Raw genomic sequence first — 22,188 nt, 5'->3', positions numbered from 1 at the left:
TTGACTCTAAATGGACCATCATTTACTAAATGAACATCATGCTGTATTGAAGAAGACTTGAAACTAGAGATTGAGACCATAAACTCTTGTTTACAATGTTTACTGAGGTAATAAATCAAGTGAGAAGTAGAGTCATTTTCTCATAGACTTCTATACAACCAGAGGCGTCGCCCCCTGATGGCCATTAGAGAGAATGCAAATTTAAGACACTTCCGCATTGGCTTCGCTTTTTTAGACCTGGAGGTTGCCGCCTGCTTTACAAATAAATAAATCAATTAATAAATGTTTCAACATATTAGGGTCATAGGGTCAAATCTCCAGGAACACTTGTACCACTCGATATCAAGAACAACTTTACTGTTGGACGCAAGTGTTTCTGCTCGAAGTCACCATCGGGGTCTAAAATCAGGAGTCGGATCAGGGCACACTCCACTTTCATTGTCTTATTTGTGCATTCCACAGACGTTTGGAGCAGCTTGCAAACCGGCAACAGCGCTACCAGTCATCAGAGTCTGCCACAACCGTGTTAGTCTGATGTTCTCAACACTACAAGTGTTGCTATAGTTTTAAAAACCCCTTAAGACTGCGTTCCCTTCTCCATGCTCCTTGCAGGTGAATTTGTGCCAGTAACTCCCACGCTGATTTGGTTCTGTACAGTCAGTTGTCAGACTCGCTTCCTCCTGAGTTATGTAACCCATCGTGCTACAAATTATATGTGAGCAATGTACTTTATTTACTTAATACTGTAACTATATTGTAATTCAAGATTTAACTCTCCGTCCTGTGTTGATCTCTATTGTCTCTCCACTGATGAGAGTATTTCCTAACCTGACTAAAAGGTTTAAGGATGGAGGGCATCCTATAGTGTTCACATTTTAAAGCCATCTAAGACAAATTTATGATTTTAGGCTATATAAACAAAATGAAAAAACAAAATGAAAAAAACCTCCAACCACACTTAAACAGCATAAATGCAACAATAATGGCCCCTTTCAGAAAATGAATGCAGACACTTTGTTGGCCGTGATGGATTACACGACAGGCAGGTGTCAAGAGTCTGCTAATTGATTTTCCACACCATATGGAAACCATCGGCATCGTGGAAAAAAGAAGAAAAAAAACCCCTACACAACAAACGTGAAACCTCTGCAGCTTGTTTTAGAATACAACCCACAGTAAAGTACTGCATGTGTGATTTGTAGTACTGGTACTGTAATGTGTAAATGTAAATAGAAACCCTCCCAATATTACCTCTACAAGGTTACGACATTTTATCCTAAATACAGAGCGAAACAATCCGATCTATTTGGTCGCAGCCTTGAATCTCGGCATGACAATTAAACATATCTGTGTTTGCAATACTCACACAACTGTCTGCGTTGGAATGTAGCTGCAGCTTCTGTTTGTGTTATGTATATAAGCCAGCTGTTAAAGAGGGCTGCGTCCTGGTGAGGCTGTATATAGTGCGGAGGTATGTGGCATGTGTGTGTGTGTGTATACGCGTATGAGGTGCACATCCATATGGGTCTGTGCGTTTGTGCACGTCGTGGCGTGGAGGAGCGAGCGAGCGAAGAGGCGAGCGAGAGGGAGAGAGTCTCATTTGTATTCGCCATGAATCTACATTCACCTGCCAGAGCAACAGCAACCCCCCACCCACTCTACCCTCAACAGATGGCCACCCGTCAGCTCCCAGCAGACACACACACACTCATTCTCTGCCTCAATCAAACACACACACATACACACACACAGAGACACAAAGACACAAAATAAGCTTCGACACACTTAGTGAAATGAGCAGGGCTCCTCGGTGTAAAATGGAGTGGCTGAAACATATGATTAGAAATAGGGAGGGAAGTCATTAGTAGAAACCAGAGCTCCAGTGTCACGTTATTTATCCAGCGCTGAGCATACATCAATTACCCATGCATGGATATGCTTAAATATTAATCTTCCTATTCATCCTCCTTTCCCATCCCACCCTCTCCGTTTCTCTCTCTCCCTCCTCATACCACATCTCACCTGCATCGAATCGTTTTCTTCCTTCCCCCCCTGTATCCACTCTCCACCACCATCACCTCCTCAGGACCAGTGGCTGGCCCGCAGTCCCATGTTGCAGAGGCGAGTTTACCACGTCATGGCGGCGGTGAGGAGGCAGCTCTACGTGCTGGGCGGCAACGACCTGGACTACAACAACGACCGCATCCTGGTCCGCCACATCGACTCCTACAACATGGACCTGGACCAGTGGACGCGCTGCTCCTTCAGCCTCCTCACGGGTGGGCGAAGGGAAGACACCACACACGCCACCACGCCACCACGCATACACTTCCACATGTGTACAGGGGATGATCAGTCGGTTGATAGTAACCCATTCATCTACCCCTCTGGTCTGCGAGCGTTCTTTCCTTCCAAGGGAATGTAGACACAAACATAGTCGGCTATTCTTGCAGCCTTATAAGACTTCTATAACAAAAATGGCTGATTCTCGTCGCCACATGCAATGTTGCGTAAACTGTCACATTATGTAAATTGTGGGTGTTGCGGTCCTTGGAATTCAAACTTGGTCATTATGTCACTGCAATTTGGGGAGGATAACGGGGGGAACTGCCAAGTGCAGCTCTTTCACATCTTTAGCTCTGGAACCAACCTTTTTAGTTTTAGTCGAGATATTTTAAAGTGTTTTTTATATGAGCACTGGATGAAACGACGATTTGTATGTAAGAGGGGTCGTTCGTAGTGATTATCACCTGACTCTGCAGTTTAAGGAGCTTCACAGCGTCTTTCAGCTCTTTGATTTGATTTTCTGGCTCACAACTTTTATGCCGATTTGTTGTTTTTGGCCTCAGGAGGCCGTTGTTTGAGGGAGTTCTAAGTTACTATTCTACCTTCACTATATTAACAACATTTAAACAGTGTGAAGCATTTAGCAGGTGGAGAGCCAGATATTCCCGTCAGGAGTTGGTAGAAAGCAAAACGAAGCAAAAAGTGATGTAGTCCCGGTCAACTTTTCCGTTAAAGGCCCTGAGAACATGCTTTCTCAGTCAGCTTCGATGATCGATGGGGTCGTACATGAAAGCAGTTTTCTGCCAAAGTTGGAACCGTTGTGGTTATTTGACGAGAGAGAGAGAGAGAGAGAGAGAGAGAGAGAGAGAGAGAGAGAGAGCAAAAAGAAAGATTTTGTCACATCCTTCCGCGCACCAATCAGGATTTAGAGCCATTTGAATCTAAATGTGAGGACTGATGTGGGGCCATTGTTTGTCGCCAGGTCAATTCAGTCTGATTAAACCACACCCGCACAGTCCTGATGAAGTAGATGAGCTGACTTCTCCAGCATTCAAGTCTAAATACATCAATTTTATTCTAACTAGATCTTTGAATGTAGCTTACTTAGTCGTGAATATTTAATGTCAGGGGCTTCAATGCAAATTCATCTCAAACAGTGTATTTTTAAATCCCAATGCTGTATTGCATGTGGTGCTTAGAAACATATGTTGAGTAAATCTCTCTGCTTTATCCTCCTCATTAGATAAAAACATAACCCATAATGCATCCCGCTGGTTGTGAGGAGGCGGTAGGGCGCTCCAGTGAAAACACATACATCCCTACTTATGAGCCGTGGGCATCCTGCATCTATAGCCTCCAGGCTGATGGAGGTGGGATGGAGTACCACCTCCACCAGCCTGGACCTAAAGGCACAATCGTATTGCATATGCTATAGGATGTGGTCATTTTCTGTCGATTCATGCCTTCAATGAAGGCTCAGGGGGTTTAAAGTTCAGGTGACTTTACTATTCCAACCACCTTCTCTCCTCCTGTCTGACTTTCTTCTTTTGTTCTCTCCTCCTCCCGTGATATCTGCTAAAGTTTAAAACAAAGTCACGGGCAAAGAGAAAAGGGGCTCAATCTCCATACACTCCCGCCCTCGCCCCATCTTTCCCCATTTATCTCTCTCTGTCTCTGCCCCCACCAGGGAGAAGGGGGGTGGGGGTGTGGAGGACACGGAAGTCATACTCAGAATGCCCTCTGCTTTGCACAGTGAAGCATTGTGTTGGCTCTTTGTCCTCCCCAGGTCAAAATGAGTCCGGAGTAGCCGTCCACGATGACAGGATCTATGTGGTTGGAGGATACTCCATTTGGACCAATGAGCCTCTGGCATGCATTCAGGTGAGAGATGGGGCTTTTTTTTTTATTGTTATTTAAGCTTCACAACAGATAGAGTAATATGGATTCTGTCGATAACATGCTGTTAATAGAGTTAAGTGAAACAGCGATGAAATAGCCATTGAATAGCTTGATTGAAAATATTCGTATTAAGGCTGCCTTCAGAAATACTGCCAGTTGAGCACACACAAGCTAGTAAAATATTACATGTAAAAGTATCACTCGACAGACAAACCCCCAAACTGATATGAATTTTGTGTTTCCAGGTGCTGGATCTGAGCACAGAGGGGAAGGAGGAGGTTTTCTACGGGCCAACACTGCCATTCGCCTCCAACGGGATAGCGACTTGCTTCCTCCCGGCTCCTTACTTCACCTGCCCGAACCTACAGACTCTACAAGTACCCCATCACAGGATAGGTGCCGTTTAAAACCAGAGGAACACAAAAAAACAGACAAAAAACAAAAACACAAACACTCTGGGCCATCAGTATTTGCAAACGTGGCTCACAAAAACGGACCTGCTCATAGCGATCCTGCTGGAACCTGCCATGTCACGTCACAGGAGTGTACAGGGATTTCTGTGAGACCTCATATGTAGTAACGCTTTCCTGGGATACAAGAGCCGTGTTATCCTGCAAGCTTCTAGGAATCTCAAACAAAACAAGCAGATGCCACAATAATACAGCATATAGCTGTTGTATTTCCCCAAAGACTGAGACAGCATTCATCCCTAACTCCTGAAGGGATTAAAATCCCCTCAGAAGACGGGAACAACATGCCAATCGCATTACCAATAAGTGACTTGTGGGAAGCGGACATTACTGAATTGCTCAATTGTTCATAGGAGTTCAAAGCAAACTGTCCTCTTTGTAACCCGTTATAAGGGTTTCAATCACTGAAGAATATCTCCATCAAACCTCTAGAATCACTTTGGTGGCCTGAAGAACGTGCAGGATGTGTTTTCTTTCCAACATATAGAGGACCGTCTTCTCATTGGCTCGCATGCATTTTGAAATTGCAGGTTGTGTTGAAGGTGTCAAGAGCCGGAAGCTTAAACAACCATGTCATTTTTTTATTAACATTTAAATAAGGTGGTAAAAAAAAAAGAAAAAAAAAAGAATACTTTTCTGCATCAGCAGTGACACAAATGAGTGACATTGCTCAGGACCCAAGACTGTTTATGTCTGTCATCATTCAGAGAATATTTCCCCCCAAAAAAGTGTCTATACAATGTTATGTAACACACCATTGTGCTGATTTAAAAAAAGATATATATACTTTAACCAAAAGAAAGGAAACATCCCTCTGCACTTCCCTCTTCTGTCCAAAACATGTGTGAAAGAATATTTATGGCACATTTTCAGAATAAAGAAGCAACATGAATTTATCTAGAATGTATTCTATAAGGGCTGTTATTAATAGCTATGATGGGAAGAAGCTGAATTATCCAGCAGATTACTGAACGCTAACTCAAAGCATCACTTCTACTGCCTTTCTGTCGCGCCTCCATCCCCCTCCAATAGCGTCGGTGCAGCAGTCTGCTGCTCCGATGAAGGGATGCATGCATCAACATTTGATGAGGCTGGAAATGACTAGCGATGACAGAAAATAGGATTTGGTGATTGTGGGAGACGGGAGTGAGACTTCATGTGATTCGGTGTAAACTAAAGTCGGATCGTGAGAGATTGCTGTGACTTGGAAGGGCGATAGACAATTGGAACAAACAGTACTCCTCTCTTTCACTTTTTTTTTTTCTTGATACTGAACTCTCTGGCTCTCCCACGACTGTCATCAAATCTGTAACTCAGAGTGCCAACCGCGTAGAGACAGATCCGGCACCTGATGGTTATAAGCACGAATAGTCTGTGTGCTGCCTTCGGTGCACGCGCTCCTCACTTCTCTCACTACGGAGCTGAAATGAAACGATGGAGAGACCCATGAGTGTATTTGTATTTACTGTCACATTTTATTTCGTTAATAATGCATCTTCCAAAATGCAAAGCTGCACCTGTTTTTTTTTTTTACAATATGTACATTATATCCAACCTGGTGATATCATGCTTATAGTCCATGATTGGAACATATTCTTTAAAAAGGGACAGTTCACCCCAAAATCTTACCTGTTGTGCTATTTATCAATGTAGAATGTTTTGGTGGGAGTGGCAGAGCGTTGGAGATACGGGCCGTAGAGATGTCTGCCTTCTCGCCAGTATAATTGAACTAGAGGCCACTCTGCTTGATGTGTTCAAAGCGTCTCTTTCCAGAAATCATCACCCGGTTAATCAAAATAATCCACAGTTCTTGTTGTGAGCAGTTTCATATAGGAACTATTTTCTCTCTACCCGGCAACCGTATGACCGCGCAGGAAAAAAGAAAAGCGTGCATTTATTCTCGATACGGCTAGCTCACCTAGCACCACTGAGCTAGCTATCGTTGCAGCTTTCACGAGCCTCCGGTCCACGAGTAGATGCATGCTTCCTTCTGTAGCGGGTGTAGTTCCGTATCAAGAAAATAGTTCCTACATGAAAGTGCTCACAATAAGGGCTGTGGATTATCTCGAGTAACCAGGTCATGAGTACATTGCTGTTGAGTTTTTTTGTGGAGTGCCATACAATTCCATTATATTCAATAGGACCAACACCAGAACAATAGAGATTGATAAATAGCACTATAGGTAAGAGGAAAACAATATATGTACGTTTGATTTTGGGGTGAACTGTCCCTTTTTAAGTACAGCTGTTAAGGCATCTTAAATATTCACAGTTTCATATACCTGTTCCAGCACATCAGGTGTTGACATTAACTCGGCTAATGAAATACACTGAACCCTCATGCTTTGTTGGATAGCCTGATTAGCAGCACTGTCATTTTCTTAATGACCAAATTAAGAATTTTGGCACAAAAAAAAGGTTGTATGACTAAAAAGTGTTTTTTGGTGCTGGCGACAGGTCCTGGAGCTGGTCCTTAAAAAAAACAACCCATTCTCAGTCCGCTTCCAGGCTGGTTATTTCTGCCTGCCCACTCTCTCCGAGGAGGCCCAGCAACTTCCTATATGCACTCCTGTAACACAGAGACACGGAGCGGTCACATTAGTGGACACATTCAATAAAGCATACAGCTAAAGAACAGTTCCAGTTCTGTACACCTGCTTATCGTCTAGACAACTTATAAATAGTCCAAGGCGATGAATGCCGTCTACGTGGCTTCCACCATGTGATTCATGCGCCTGCTTACCTCAAGGCGGTGTTCCTGCCCAGCCCTCTCTTGCGTTCGGTGTTCCTCAGACTGAGAGACAGGTTGGGAAGGAGAGCTTGAACCGCAGACGGGTCCAGAACAGACACCGTCTCCAGGACACCGTACACCTGTCTGTCGTAGACTCCCTCGTTCTCCTCCACGAATGACCTAGGAGCATTTGGGATTACACAAAAAGTAGAAAGGATCAAATAGGCTTTAAATGTGATATAGATAGTGGCTACAGTAACTGTGTCAGGGGTCTGTGCTCTTTACTTGCTAGACATTATTGTCAATTACCGCAAAGCGGCGATCATCCGGTCACACGGCCCGGCTGTAGATGCAGCAGCACATCGCTCCACCACAAGCTGTAAGGCATCTGTGCTCGTCCTCCTCACTGCACAGAACCCCCCCCCACCACCCAAAGAAACAATACACACTGATATGATTAGACAGCCCTTCAGCGATTACTACAAACACAAACTTGATTGGGTGTTTTTTCCCGTATAATTTGCCCCACAGTGAGGATTGATTGAAATTGTAAGCGTTAAGGACATGTTTGCAACCACCTCGCTGATAGTAAGTAAGTGCTATGATTACTGCATTTATTGAGTTGCTAGTGAAGCTGACGCAAACGCATGCCTGGTCAGATTTATTTTGGATAACCTTCAGCACGAACAAAAAAAGGACGTAACATTTGCTGTAATTAATCAAAATTGCAGTCATACACGTCATCACTGTGTTAAACAACTTATTATTATTATTTACAGGACGGTGGTCCTTTTAGTGGCTCACATTAGGACCGTTTCCTGTATGAAGTCAGGGACCCTCTTCCTAAAAACAGAGCTCACACGACTGACAAGGAGGGTAGTCTGGTAAGACACTTATTCATATTACTGTGGAGATAACTGAAGAAAGTTCTCTTTCACAGCATTCAGCTCGTTTCTTCCACCGACTGCCAAGATTGCTAGACAAGGACATTCTGAGGAGCGCGGTGCCAAGTGGAACCCAAGGATGCCCCTCTGTATCAAAAATGTTTAGGCGCTCACACTCAATGTAGAAAAAACGACACTTTATAAGCTCCGGATTTATTCTGTGCGAACATGCACACGCGTGATCTTACCCTGCGGCTCGTTGACCAGCATCACGCAGCGCAGCAGGGAGGGGAGGGGCAGAGTGAGGAGGGCGGGGTCTGAGTCACTGTTCCGTCTCAGAAGCTCCAGCAGGAACATCAGGACGGCCGCTAGACGAGGGGGAGGGGCGTGACCTTTAAACTGCAGGAAGCTCTCGCTGGGAGACAGGGATATTTACAAGAACTTTCAGTTCTGTAGGAGAACAACATCGTTTAACAAATATATTTTTGGAGTAACAGTGGACAACAAATGAATGAAATGAATGTCAAAGTCAGGTGGTTGGTGGGGCCATGACGGGCCAACAACACCCCACCTCTAGAGACCTACCAGAGCACCTCCAGGATGGTCCTCCTCAGCGCTGCTCCTCGGGGGGTGGGCGTGGCCTCACAGGCACTCAGAAGCACTGGGTGGTTGGCAATGATGCCCAAGGAAGGTGAGGCGGGAAGGAAATGGTCCAGATATCTGCGGGTAACAGAGCGGAGCTGCTGCTTCAGGTGGGCGCCCTGCGACTGAGACACGCTGGAAGCCACTGACAGACCCTGCAGGGTAATACATTAAAGAAAGAGTCAGTATGAAAACATCTGGACAAAGTAAAGACATGGGTGAGGCCTGTTGCGTGTCCTGAAGACGTGACTCAGGGTACTATACATGTGTGTGTGTGTGTGTGTATATGTGTGTATATGTGTGTGTGTGTGTATATATATATATATATATATATATAGACACATATACATATACATACATATATATACATATATATATATAGACACATATACATATACATACATATATATACATATACATATACACCTAACCTGTAAATACAGAGGCAGGCTGTCCCTGAGTGCTTTGTCCTGCTGTGTGAGGTTGTGTGGAAGCAGCAGCCCGTCCACAATACGGAACAGCAGCTGCTGGGCTTTAGATGTGGCCAGCAGGGGGCTCCAGTGCTTCACTATGCAGCCTGAATCAAACAGAACAAAGCAACTGTAATTTTTAAATTAATTAAATTATTAAAATAAAAAACAAATTAAAAAAACAAAGTGCTTCTGAAGCTGTGTCTATTCTGCACCTACCGACAGCCCAGTAAACCAGCTGCAGTCCCTCTTGGCTCTTGCTGACGAGAGACGGTTTAACGTGTTTCAGGATATCGCCAACGTAGTCCAGGGCTCTGGTCACCATGGCCGAGCGCTCGGACAAAACCTGCAGTCCACTGTACACACTGCCGACAGCCTGACACCATGACAAGAGAATGAATCCATGGAAATATCTGCATTCAAATACAGGCCACTGTGGTAGCGACCGGCATGAAGCATACGTCACATGTAGTGCAGTAAAGGCGACGTAAGATATGCTGGATACTTTAGGTCGTATATGCATAAACTGAGGATGAAGAGACATTGACTATCCCTCAGAAACTGTGTGTATTTGACACGTGTGAGAATGCGTTACCTTGACAAAAAGCTCCAGGGCTGAAGTGGGCTCTAGCCTCGAGGCTGTGGGCTGGAGGCCCGCTCTCTGCAGGAGGCCGTCCACCTCGGGTAGTCTCAGCACGAGCCGGGTCAGTTCACACAGCTGCCCCTCCACATCCCGGCCTGGAAGCAAAGCGGGCGTTCATATTTGATACAAGACATGCAGGTAACAAGGTAACGAGCCGAAGACTCTTCTCCACAAAGACGGAACAGTTTCTCAATTCAGAGCAGAGCTGGAGTCGTGAAGCTTTAGGATTTTGTTTTGAGTCCAGAAACATTTCTAAAATGTGTTGTTGGTGTAACCCGTCACTCAAAATAATAATAAAAAAAACCTATTAAATGTGTGTTTGTTGTTGTTATACTCATTTAGGTCACAAGAGACTGAAGTTCTAAACAGGACTAAATGCATTCATATTTAGGTTACATGCATTTCTAGCCAAAAGAAAGACATGACAGTAATGTTACAGAACTTGCTTACACACTTTATGTACCTCGTGTTTATGGAGTGGATTTAGAAATTAAAACTCAGCTGGAAGAAATCGTTTTTAGTCCTATTTCTAACCCTCAGCCTCTTGTGGCCAAAATGAGTATTACAAAATAAACGAAAAAAACGATTATGGAAAAACTTTTTCTCCCTCCGGATTCTCTCTTTTTTACATCTGTTCTTGAATCATAAACTTTTTAGGAAATGGGTCACCACAATTGTTTTTTCTCACTACCTCTCAGGGTTTCTGTCGAAACTAGTTACCGGGATTTACAGATACTTCCTGTTTTACCAAAAGTAAAAAATGTGTTATTTGTTGTTTGGTGATACACCTCTCTCTGAATTCCCTAATATGCCAGAAATTCCATACACACCTGTGTCTAAGTCGATTTTTCCTGCCGTTCAATGGATGGTTATTATTTGTTAATCACATTGTAGACTCGGTGGCATTACCTGTTCTGCTGTCAGACCCATCTGGGTTCTTATGAAGGTGCTGCTGTAGAACACAGCGGAACCAGGCCCTCACCGACAGGCTCTGTGCAGAACCGGACACGACACCGGCAGAATCACCGCTTAGCGAGGACACCAGCTCGCTGAAAAAGACAGAAGAATCATTTTATACGGCGGTAGGATTTACTGCTCTTTCCTTGATGAAGGTATGAAGAAATATCAAGCATTCAATAAATGAGCGGCGAAAGCCATACACGCGAGCACACATCACATCAATGACGTTAAAATTCACATTGTGCTGAAGTGGTGATATTTTTTTGTGTTCTGACAGCAGAATGTCTACGCCGCGCCATAAACATTGAGGTCCACTTGTGTCTGAAACACATAAATGCCTCTTCCCATCAGATTTCCTCCGAGTTGTCATACAGCTGTTAATGATGAGCGTAGAAGGATACAGGGAGGTGGACATTTATATCTGAAAAGGGGGGGGGGGGGGGGTAATTTAATTAAATTCACAAGAAAGAAAGCGTTACTTCATTTTATATAATACACATTTCTAACAGTTCAAACAGCAGTGGATGGAGGGCTTGGCAGGCTGGTACTTCTAAACAATAAATAGGAAGAGTGTCCTTGTTCCGGCTTTATATTCACGTGTAGCACCTTAATATCACTTGGCAACGTCTGAAGAGGACCTCTGAGGCTGAAATAGTCACATTGTACCCTTGAGTGTGATTGTGGAGATGCGCTACATTTCAGAGTCAGTTCAGAGGCATGAGAGCCATTCCTTCATTCAAACCTATTTCGATCATACCAAGGACGCTCACTGTCTAATCCATTAATTAGACAGCACCCAATACACCTACGGGACTTGTCGAAAAACTATTTGGTCAAGTGGTATCTACCACGATGAAGCTTGATAGCTGACGGTTTAAGAGGTGGTCATATTCCCTGTTGGACCGACCTCATGTTTTCCCATTAGGAGCGATGTGAGGAAATGGTAAAAGGCACAAAGGCACAACTGTACCTGTTTTGGAGCAGATGGGGGAGGTAGCGAGTTACCAGAACTGGTTGAACCATGTCGTCCCAGCCAAAGCATTGCATGATGGACTGGACTGGGAGGGGCTGAAGGTCCTGGGGGGCGGAGCTGGGCAGATCAAACGCCAACAGGGTGAAGCCTGAGGAAGACAAAATGATTTCAGTGTTACTATGTTCTCTTCTCGTCCTACTTCATACATTTCTTCTCTCTGCCAAATTCAAATCAAATTCTCTGCCTTCCTGCGAAATGCCGGCATTCACTCAAAAATGATCAGTATTGTGCCGTCAAAAATCCATTTTCGGTTGAACGCTTGTCCAAAACTCTTGGCTGCTCTCCCCCACCCTTTCCTCCCTCCACTCAGTGTCTCTTCTTCCTCCCAGTGGGCGTTACTGACCTGCAGCAGCATCTGCCAGCTGTGCCGGAGGGGTCTGGGAGAGGCGTAGGCTGCGCAGGAAGGGGAAGAAGTGCGCCCAGAGTGCGGCTGCTACCGCTAGGTGGCGCTCTTTCACCACACTGCCGTTATCAGGAGCCCAGGCCAAGGCGGGCGCCGACTGGACACTGCGCTGATGGACCCGTCTGGAAGGACACACAGAAACACACGCAAACAAAGAAAGCAGATAAACAAATCTGTCCGACACCAAATCTAAACATAGCGCTGTGCTCTTGTGTACAACACCGTCCAACTCCGCCCTCTCAAATCCTTTTTTTTTTTTGCTCCCCTGTTTCACTCCTTCTTTCTTCATGTGTTTTGCCTTTCTTCTCTCCTGGGGGATTACTGCGTGCGGCGGTGCGCTGCAGTGTGGAGCAGAGCAGGGTGGAGGCAGAGGAGGAGGATATTATAGGCGTAGAGTGGAGCAGCCTAATGCTGATCCCCTGTACACAGACCATACCCCGGCTCCTCTGGCTCATCCCTGGCCCCAGCCGCTACAGCAGCCCCACAGTGGCTGGCATTAGCCCAGATAAGCAGCTGAAGGAGCTGTAATCTCATTTAGACTGGAGATGATCCTCCTGTCCCCCTCGTTTGCCCGGATGGGATGGGGAAGCTGGGTTGAGGTGTGCTGGGGAAGGAGGAAAGGACTGAAAAAAAAAAAAAAAAAAAAAAAAAAAAAAAACCCGTAACCCCCCCCCCCATCACATCCTCAACCATGCACTCTAGTCTGCCACTATGGTACACACACACACACACACACACACACACACACACACACACACACGCACACACACCTCAGCAGTGCCTTCCCTTCCAGCAAGGTTGCATCTAATCCAGGGAGAGCTGAGACAATCGATTAGAGTCTGAATTCATTAGCCTCGTTACTACTGCGGAATGGGCCTTTCACACCCATCAACCCTCATTGTACAAGACATCATCAGAGACCCCACTTAATCCTCCTCGCTGCGGCTTCCTCCGTGTACGTGTACGTGTACGTGTACGTGTACACACACACACACACACACACACACACACACACACACCATTAGGGACCCTGTTTAACCCTTCCCCCAGCTGCATCCATCATATGGACGCATACAATATATAATATAGCATCCTAACAATGACATATCAAACACACACTCAGGCACAAGCGGAATTCAATCCATGTCCACTTTCTGTTTAATAAATTGTCCATGTATCCCGATCAAAAAACATAGGTGTAACTGTTACTACATTTCTCATAAGTGACCTAACAGCAGGTGTCCTTGACTTTGAAAAGGGAGGCTCACTATCCGGTAAGAGGTCTTAATGCTCATGAAGGAAAACGGGGAGGCTTGTATTTCATCAAGCCAAGGAGATTGGGATTACTCGTTTGTCCCAAAAACAGATCCAACACGGTGTGCCAATGCCCGCTCACACCGTCAACCAGCGACACCCCCGCACTCCCACACAGCAGAGGGTCATGGGAAGGAATAAATCCGGGGAATTATGCCTGGGACTGGCTTGCTGCCTCAGCACCATGGCGATGGCTATCAAGAGCGAACGCTCGGACCCTCCGCGTCCTCAGCCATTGGTAGAATAACTCTCTTCATGCGTGCGGATTCCACGCGGCTCTCAGTGGACATAATGATGCACAGGCTGAATTTGCCAGGCTACATAATTGCCCATTAATTGTGTCACAGAAAAGGCATTAATCACAAAGAGATACCGAAAATTGCCAGGACCGAAGAATTATGTTTAATTTGGTGGGACGGATTGAAAAAAAGAGAACTTTTTTTCTTTCCTTTTGGTTAAATGGGTCAGCGTGGTCCGGGCCATAGCACAGGCCTCTAGGAGTTCTCTTCTTCTCTCTCTTCTTGGCCATTAATGTGCAAATGTGTGCCCTCCAACCCCGAGATCTCAGATGGGAAGTTTGGGAATTAGCCGAAGCTAACGAGCTACCATGTTATAGGAGCCCAGCGCTGGAATAAGAGGAGTACACAGAGGTTAGTGTTTCTGTTTAGTTGTGTGGGTAGAGGCAGGTGTGTAGGTTTGTGTGTGTGTGTGTGTGTGCAGGGTGGAACGTATGCACTGGAGAGTTAAAGCAATCATACACCTAGATGAATGTATTTATTCTAGTGTTTCAGCTCATTTATTAACCTTTGTAAGTGGTGTAAGTATAAAGTGACGGTAATAGTTTTTGCTCAGTCTGTTCCAATGGGCTACGGAGGATGTAAGAAACCACATACATATAGAGACATGCAGCAAATCCTGGAATATATAGCGACTGCTAATACTTTTTGGAACCGATTGAAATGTGTCTGCAGCACTGAGCATCAAACAAAATTGCCTTTAGCATCTAAAAAGCTAAATATTTCCATCAGGAGTTGTTTGAGAAGGAGAGTGAATTTTGAGTTTAGGTTAGGGCGATATGAGGAAAACATGAGATAACGGTGTTGAATATGGCATTAATGATATTACTTGTGTTAACTAAACAGATATTAAAGCGTACTCAGTTCTGCCTTTCAGTACTCTGCTAATATACAACAAATTGCTTGTTGAATTAAAGAAATTAAATGATTTCAAACATTCTTTTATCAAACAAATTGAACAGAAAAAGCCCCATTCTAGAAACAAATACAGAGTAGTAAGATTAAGACAGTTGTTTGATTGAACTACACTGGGAAGTAAGCAGAACTATTGGGTGTAGGAATGTAAGAGTTGAACAATGAAGCTGAATGAATTAATGAAATAAGAAAATCCTGCACTCTGCTGTAACCATCATTTATTTCAACCAACATTTGGGTCCCAAGTGGACCGTCACACATCCGAGAGAACCCCGTCCTGAGCTGTACGCACTGTTGTAATGGAGTTTGTTCATCGCATTGAACTGTGTGGTAATGTAAAGTATGATGTAAAAACTAAGCTGCAATCTTCAAATGATATTCCCTCAAACTATTTCACATCATTTCTTCTGAGAAGTGAGTATGTGCTCGTTATTATCAATTTTAGACGATCAGATATGTATCATGATACATACTGTATATGATTTAATCAACGTGACTGCATGAATTTGGAAGCTATGTTCGTCTAAGATTGCAATTACATTTTGAACGTACTGCTTGCTGTACTACTTCACTAAAGTAAAGAATTGTTGCAAACTTAGAGGCTGGTAAGCAAGGTGACACTCTACTCTTCAACACCAGATTTACCTGAACCGCTACAGTGAACGATCACACATCGCTCCTCACTCCTCAGCCTCCCACTCTCACCTGATTTGTATCTACTCTCCCTTCTGTTCCCACATAAACAGACACTGTTTCAGCTGTGGCTCTCTGGCCTTCCGCTGGGGTCGAAAGTGTAACTAACACCCGTGTCCCGCGGCTGAACCCCTCCTGACGCCCTACTGACCGCGGTCTCCAAACGCGCTCACAGCGCCGCCGCCGTCCCCCCGACGACAGGAGGGTCCGCGGAGGGTCCCTCGGGCCTGTAACTCTACTCGGAGCCTCGCCGGCACCTGGTGAGGGTGAAATGGGGGCCACTAGGTCTGCGGAGACTAACAGGGGCCTCAACGCAACACAAGGTCTTTACAGACACTCATTCCTGCCGACAGCACAATCCACCCATTGTCAGTGTGAGAAGTGAGTGGACTCTGGGGCCGTGTTGGGAAGAGCAGAAGAGATCGCTCTCCCCTGCTGTGGCCTCTTATCGGATTTTAACAGAAGCTTAGCTTGGCCTTCGCCAGAAAACATTTGTCTGAATGTGTCCACTATCTGTGCGGGAGCAGCTATTGGTGAAAGAAAGGAATGAGAGAAACTGAGGAAAAAGTACTTGCGGGCCTGTGGGTATTCACACCAGCTGTCTCACCTGAGCTGGGCGAGGACGATCTGCAGAAAGCCCAGGGCCGAATTCAGCTCCGAGAGGCGGCAGGCACGCAGCAACCAATCAAACCCCTCGTTGAGCAGCTTCTCCTCGGATAGGTTGAGGCCGGTGCTCGTCTCGAACACCTCGCCCACACCCTCCAGGTACGATCCGAGGGGCCCCCAGAGGGCAAGCCTGCGAGAGACCTCCGTGGTCTTATTGTAGAACTCTTTGGCCGTCTCATTAAAGGAGGAGGCCAGCCAGGTAGCCTGTGCACCAACATCCAGACCCCTCTCCTGGAAGTAATAGCAGTCGATGTCAAAAACTAAAATTGGTGGAATTTGTAAATTTACAAAAAAAAAAAAAAAAAAAAAAAAAAAAAAAAAAAAAAAAAAAAAAACAACAACTTTGTTTTGTGTCTGATAAACTTCCAGATACAATTTTCCATTGACAAACAATACCTGGAACAACAACAGCAGTGACAGCTGTCCCCTCCAGACCAGGGTGCGGTGCCCAGGGGGGCAGTTGGAGGGAAGGAAACCCAGCAGCTCACAGGCTCTGCCGGCCACATCCTCCAGCTCCACCTGCCTGGCCACCACCAGAAACAGCAGCAGGAAGTTCATGAGGCCTGCCTCCGGTAGCTCCTGCATCTTCTTTGAGGAGAACTTGGAATAAATCCTAAAAAAAACACGAGAGAACAGTAGAGAGAGTTCAAAAAACAAAGTGGTCAGAGATAAGGGCGGGTTCAAAATCACAGTGTCTGCTCTTTACAATATCGCTTAATCCGGGTTAACAAAACAGTTCACTTGTCTTTAAAAAAAGAAAATCCAATTTCAATTGTTCTTTACTTCCACTGACCAACTCTTCAGGGGTGATTTGTTCTTCTGAAACCTCTGACTTTAAATGCTGACTAACTGAACTTTACACCCCTGCCGTGCATCCCACCACCTGCCTCCTATCGCCCTCTCAGCTCCAGGGGAGAGGCTGGGCTGCCCGGCCTGTGTGTGTGTGTGTACATGTGGGTGAGAGAGAGAAAAAAACAACAACTTGAGAGAGAGAGTAAGCAGGATCTAACAGCGTGCTGGGTGGTTCTCTCACCCAGCACGCTGTTAGATCCTGCGGGCACTGTGGAGAAATGCCTTTAAAGATCATGTTAAATGTCAGAGACACTCAGACACACAGCAGTAGGCGCTTGGTCCCTCTCTCTACAGCCAAACCAATTTACTGCAACACCAGAGTGAGATCAATAAAACCACATACACACACACACACACCCGGCAGGAAAACATAGAAAGCTGGAGCCCCCCCCCCCCCCCCCTCCTTTTTTACTCCACCTCCCAAACACAGATGCAGCCCACACAGGTGAGTGGAGCTGCTGTTGGGTCAAAACACAAACAGCCAGCATCCCAAGACAAACTCAGTGTAAGAAGTGTGACTGATTTCAAAAGGAGAGGAGAAAAACGCGAGAGAGACCAGGTTAACACCGAAATCATTTATTTAAATACTGTAGATGAATAGTTAATATGTAACAGGGATATAAGCAGCGCGCTGGGAGGCAGCAGTGAGGATTCTCTGTGTTCTCCCAACCTGCCTGTCTGTTTGTTTATTCCGGACAGCTTTTTTTCATACGGAGGCGAGCAGATGCTCCTAACTCCCGGCGTTGGAGATCAACATGCTTGCAGTCGCTCCCGTTAATGCGGTCGGCGCGGGTGTCCCGCAGAGCCCGGCCAGGAGTAGGAACGCTGCCGAAATGTTGTAGCAATACAGTCGGCACGCCTCGCGCCTCCTGAGGGGGAGGAGGGAGTGGTGAGGGAGGTTGAGGGGGGGGGGGGATAATCTGGACCCGTCCCAGCCCAGTGTGGCGGTTGCCAGACTGCCTACCACCCACATCTCCCCGCTCCCCTACCCGCCTGAGCTCCCCTCTCTATCCGTGTTGGAAACCAACACAGCTTCGTTAAGGCGAATTAACCACCACGCTCGTTAGCTAATTAGCCCCCATGTCTGCAGAGCTACTGAGCACATTCCAGACAGAGGGAAGTCATTAGGCGGATTTATCTACGGCTGCCTCTCTCTGGCGACCCGCCGGTCTGGGATACAGGATGGTCCAGCGCTCGGTTCTGACGTGCACATGAGCTTGTGATCTCTCCTCTCCTCTTTCTCACTTCCCCTCACAAAGACACACTCTCTCCCTCCATCCAATGGCCTCACACACTGATCACCATGTCACTGCTCTAGGGAGCAGATGCAGTGTGTGCGTGTGTGCATCCGTAGGAGGCTTCTTGGCTCTGGTCTGTGCTGAAGAGCAGGTGGTTGACTCCTGAGACACCTGCTCCACCGGGGGGGCCTGAGTAAATATCAAAGACGCACCGGGAGACCGCGGTGCACCTGGCACGCACACAAACAAGACTGAAATGCATGATGGCGAGCAAACACACATGTTGTTTGTGTATTCATGCAAGTGTGCACCTAAACACACACACACACAAATCCAAACAGCACACGAAACACATCGCACATGAGAAGATCAAAGGAAAAAAGGGAATGCAACAAAGCCTAGTCCTGATTAGTAATCATTTCTCACAGCTTCAGTTCCAGTTTTCATCATTTATCCTCTTTTCCTCCAAAATACTATGTAAGCTGCGTATGGAGTCAGCTGCCTGGCCCTGAGACCTATTTTCCATGGTGGGAGTGAGTGTGAAGGAGCAAGAACTACAAAGTCTCCCAGACTTCCATCCATCTCACCTTCCTTTGATCTGTCTCTGTGGGACTCCACCAGCCCTGTCCTGGGCGAGGCACAGGGCCAGCACTCGGAGGAAGATGTGGAAGGAGTTGGCTGAGCGGTAGAGCTGGGTGTGTCCCGGGGAGCAGAGGGGAGAGGGGGAGCAGCAGCTGCGGGCCTGCTCCAACAGAGCCAGGGGCGTCTTGCACAAAGTGCCCATGCCAGACATCCCGAGCCAGGGTACGGTGAATGAAGCACTCTGGGCCGGAGGGACAGAATATAATGTATAATGCAACTGTACAGGCCTTGGTCATAACTTGAAGGAAAATGTGCCACATGACTTGTCTAGAATGCTGCACGATCATTTAAAGCAACCTTTTTAATAATATTTAAAAAAAAAAAAAGAGTTGAAAAAGCAACAAATATGAAAATGAAACTATTAGAACGACAGCCAATGAAACTTCCAAGACAAAGAAATGAAAACACATCATGTCAAAAAGTGCCAGAAAGGTTCATTCATATTACGAAAGTCATCCGAGGGAGGTCTGGTTGTAGGAGATAAGTTTAACATGAGGCAACACATCTAGTTTGAGCAACTTTTATCGTGTGTATTACACCATCAGTGACCACATGGTTTCCTCACCAGATTCTTGCCGTAGTAGTCCCAGAGGGTGGAGACAGCGCTGGTGCTCGGCTCCCACAGCAGAGAGAGACTGAGACAGCAGTGGACGTGCATCCTGACCTGCTCCTCTGCTAGACCTCCCTGTTATTATACACATGATTACTACTAAAACTATATATATATATATTTTTTTCCCCGATGAGGTTATGAATGAAGTGTAACTAGAAGCAGTACTAACTTTGGGGTTACAGGTAAACTTGAGCAACTCCTCCACAAAAGTCCAGTTCTCCGCCAGATGTTTCTGTGAAGGCAGATAGAACATCATACATTTAAAGACAATATCAAACATCTATTAAAAGGGACATTTCAGATTCTTTGAGTTGGGGTTGTATCCTGTACTTATCCATAATCATACCTGCAGTAGACGGCGGTCGGCACCGCCCTTTCCTATGAAGCCGTTATATTAATCTATGTCTTTTCTATCTATGGTATTCATTTTTTTAGGTTGACCTTTCTTTTAGGTGGCTAAAATTCCTTTTTTTTTTTTTGCTGCCCCCGTCCACAGCAGTACGTTGCTTTGCTCCTGTGCACGTATTCCTGCCTGATTGTCCAAACTGGGGACGTATCAACCGTCAGCTACTGTATGAAACACTGACTATGGTTAAGTGCCTCATAGGAACTCACTTCAAAAAAATCAAAAGCTATCCACATGAGTGTCACCTGTATTCATAATCAAGACTAAAGTAGACACGGCCAGCTCTCAGAGTACTTGCTCTTGATGATGCTTAGGCACCATCATCATCATCAGTCTCACTTTTTTCTACAAAGAAGTCCTCTGTAATTCGTCTCTGATCACCAACATGTCTAGTTTTGGCACCATTCTTTATTAAAGTGTCAAAACAAATGAATTGAAGACTTATTTTAGAACTGCAGAAGCCTCTTGGATGAGAGGCAAAATGTCTTCAAAACTATAACTTCTGTGAAATAAATATACACAAAGAGAGATATTTGCAATGTCATTTCTTAAGGCGCCAATACTGTGATTCTCGGCCTCTTACCTCGTACTGGAGAATGCCGTTCCGACTGTACTGGCCTAACATCGCGACATGAGTGACCAGCCACCATGTGAATCCCAGAGGGTCCTTACAGAGCGTCGGGAGGCCACTGAACTGCTCCGCTGCTGGCTTCCCTGAAACCAGGGGCCTCAACAACGAGTTCATGTAGCTCCAGAAAGACTACGGGAAAACACACGTTGGTCGATTTAGCACGGCCAGAGTCATATTCTGTTGTGCGACTGTGAGTGCGTCTGTATTTGCCCCACCTGTGTGTGCAACACTTTATTCCTGTATTCCAGAAGGTGCATGAGCAGGACCCACAGCTCTTTGGTGCAGGAGCAGAGGTGGTGATGGCTGCTCAGGGCCTCTGTGGGCCTCACCTACAAATCAAACAGGATCCATTCAACATAGTAAGCTCCCAACTCTGGTCTGCATAAATGCATGGTGTCTATCACATGACGATTACACAAATAGTTTGATTAGAATGGTAGTACTGTAAGTGATCAGCAATCCAAAAAATGTGGTTTAATATTATCATCATCATCATCATCCAGTACTGATGTACTCCAGCTGTTTTAGAAGCTTCTCCACACTAAATAGGATAATATTCTCAGGTGAACGACAGAAGCCAAATTCATATTTTCTATGGGCCATCTGCAGCTTCCTTCCATTTTCTATCAACCAATTACTAAATGCTGGAATGAGCATATTTAATACCAGAATTTCTTGGTAAAAAACAAACAACCTAGAAATACTGCTGGTACGTCTCAACGGTGAGATGCTAATGAGTTGTGGCCAGCCGCCCACCTTGCTGTATTTGCCCATGGCCAGACCAGTTAGGTCACACAGCAGACTGCACAGGTGCTCTTCAAACAGACTGGTGTCGGTCAGGTTCTCTCCCGTCAGGTTCACAAACTGTTGGGCATACACCACCTGGCCTGGAGAGGAAAACAGGTAAAAATGACTAAAAGCCCGTTTCCATGATAATGACGCTGAAATGAGCTGCAAGTCAGGAGATTATTGCCCACTGTGATGCCCCGTACCAGCCGGTGTACAATCATTCAAGCTGTCTTGTATGGAGACAGAATACGGTGTCTCTGGATTCCAATACTACAGGTACCATCAGCCTCTACACTACAACATAATAGTTAGTAAAAGTGATCACATTTCGATATCTTTAGTGTCTAATTCCTGTCTAAGTAGACACTTGCCTTGCATCTTGTGACCAAGTAGGTGAAGGATCTCCAGGACTGACCAGTGGATGTCAAGATGAAGGTGTAACAAATGCCAAGAGGGAGGAAAAAGCTGTAGGAGGAACACAGCGGCAATGTAAATAGTAGGACATCAAGTTATAGCAAGGTTCTGGGTGAGGGGGACTCTTAAGGGCTATAAACAAACTGGTGAAATTAGTCATTCGTCTAAGAGAAGTTTCACTTTACACACTTTTATTGCACCCGTTTCAAAGGCCTATCTCCTTTTCAACTGATGCCTACGAATCTCTCTCTCACACACACACACACACACACACACACACACACACACACACACACAC

General features: G+C 45.6%; 2 protein-coding genes across 4 annotated transcripts in view; one reads left to right on the top strand and one right to left on the bottom strand.

The window, feature by feature from the left end:
* The window catches only part of klhl32 (kelch-like family member 32), a 26,894-nt gene extending 20,421 nt beyond the window's left edge, over nt 1–6,473 (top strand). For 2 of the 3 annotated variants that reach the window (XM_031874469.1, XM_031874471.1), the window contains 3 exons: nt 2,087–2,279; nt 4,073–4,167; nt 4,431–6,473. In XM_031874469.1, the coding sequence (XP_031730329.1) occupies nt 2,087–2,279; nt 4,073–4,167; nt 4,431–4,592 (450 nt within the window). In that variant the 3' untranslated portion in view covers nt 4,593–6,473. The remainder of the gene's footprint in view (nt 1–2,086; nt 2,280–4,072; nt 4,168–4,430) is intronic. The other variant, XM_031874468.1, reaches the window with a different exon arrangement.
* Nucleotides 6,235–22,188, bottom strand: part of mms22l (MMS22-like, DNA repair protein) — an 18,681-nt gene continuing 2,727 nt past the window's right edge. The window contains exons 7-26 of the mRNA XM_031874467.1: nt 21,848–21,941; nt 21,444–21,574; nt 20,903–21,016; nt 20,640–20,816; nt 19,820–19,882; nt 19,603–19,722; nt 18,983–19,218; nt 16,702–16,918; nt 16,247–16,536; nt 12,362–12,543; nt 11,956–12,106; nt 10,935–11,074; nt 9,978–10,120; nt 9,602–9,758; nt 9,344–9,489; nt 8,856–9,067; nt 8,519–8,685; nt 7,696–7,792; nt 7,399–7,566; nt 6,235–7,224 (exon numbers count right to left, since the gene is read on the bottom strand). Coding sequence (XP_031730327.1) covers nt 7,149–7,224; nt 7,399–7,566; nt 7,696–7,792; nt 8,519–8,685; nt 8,856–9,067; nt 9,344–9,489; nt 9,602–9,758; nt 9,978–10,120; nt 10,935–11,074; nt 11,956–12,106; nt 12,362–12,543; nt 16,247–16,536; nt 16,702–16,918; nt 18,983–19,218; nt 19,603–19,722; nt 19,820–19,882; nt 20,640–20,816; nt 20,903–21,016; nt 21,444–21,574; nt 21,848–21,941 — 3,081 coding nt within the window. The 3' untranslated portion in view covers nt 6,235–7,148. The remainder of the gene's footprint in view (nt 7,225–7,398; nt 7,567–7,695; nt 7,793–8,518; nt 8,686–8,855; nt 9,068–9,343; nt 9,490–9,601; nt 9,759–9,977; nt 10,121–10,934; nt 11,075–11,955; nt 12,107–12,361; nt 12,544–16,246; nt 16,537–16,701; nt 16,919–18,982; nt 19,219–19,602; nt 19,723–19,819; nt 19,883–20,639; nt 20,817–20,902; nt 21,017–21,443; nt 21,575–21,847; nt 21,942–22,188) is intronic.

The sequence above is a fragment of the Anarrhichthys ocellatus genome, unplaced genomic scaffold, assembly GCF_004355925.1.
Source record: "Anarrhichthys ocellatus isolate YVR2014 unplaced genomic scaffold, GSC_Weel_1.0 scaffold81, whole genome shotgun sequence".
NCBI lineage: Eukaryota > Metazoa > Chordata > Actinopteri > Perciformes > Anarhichadidae > Anarrhichthys > Anarrhichthys ocellatus.
Note: the sequence above shows the minus strand (reverse complement) of the source record. Positions and strands in the feature narration are given on the sequence as shown.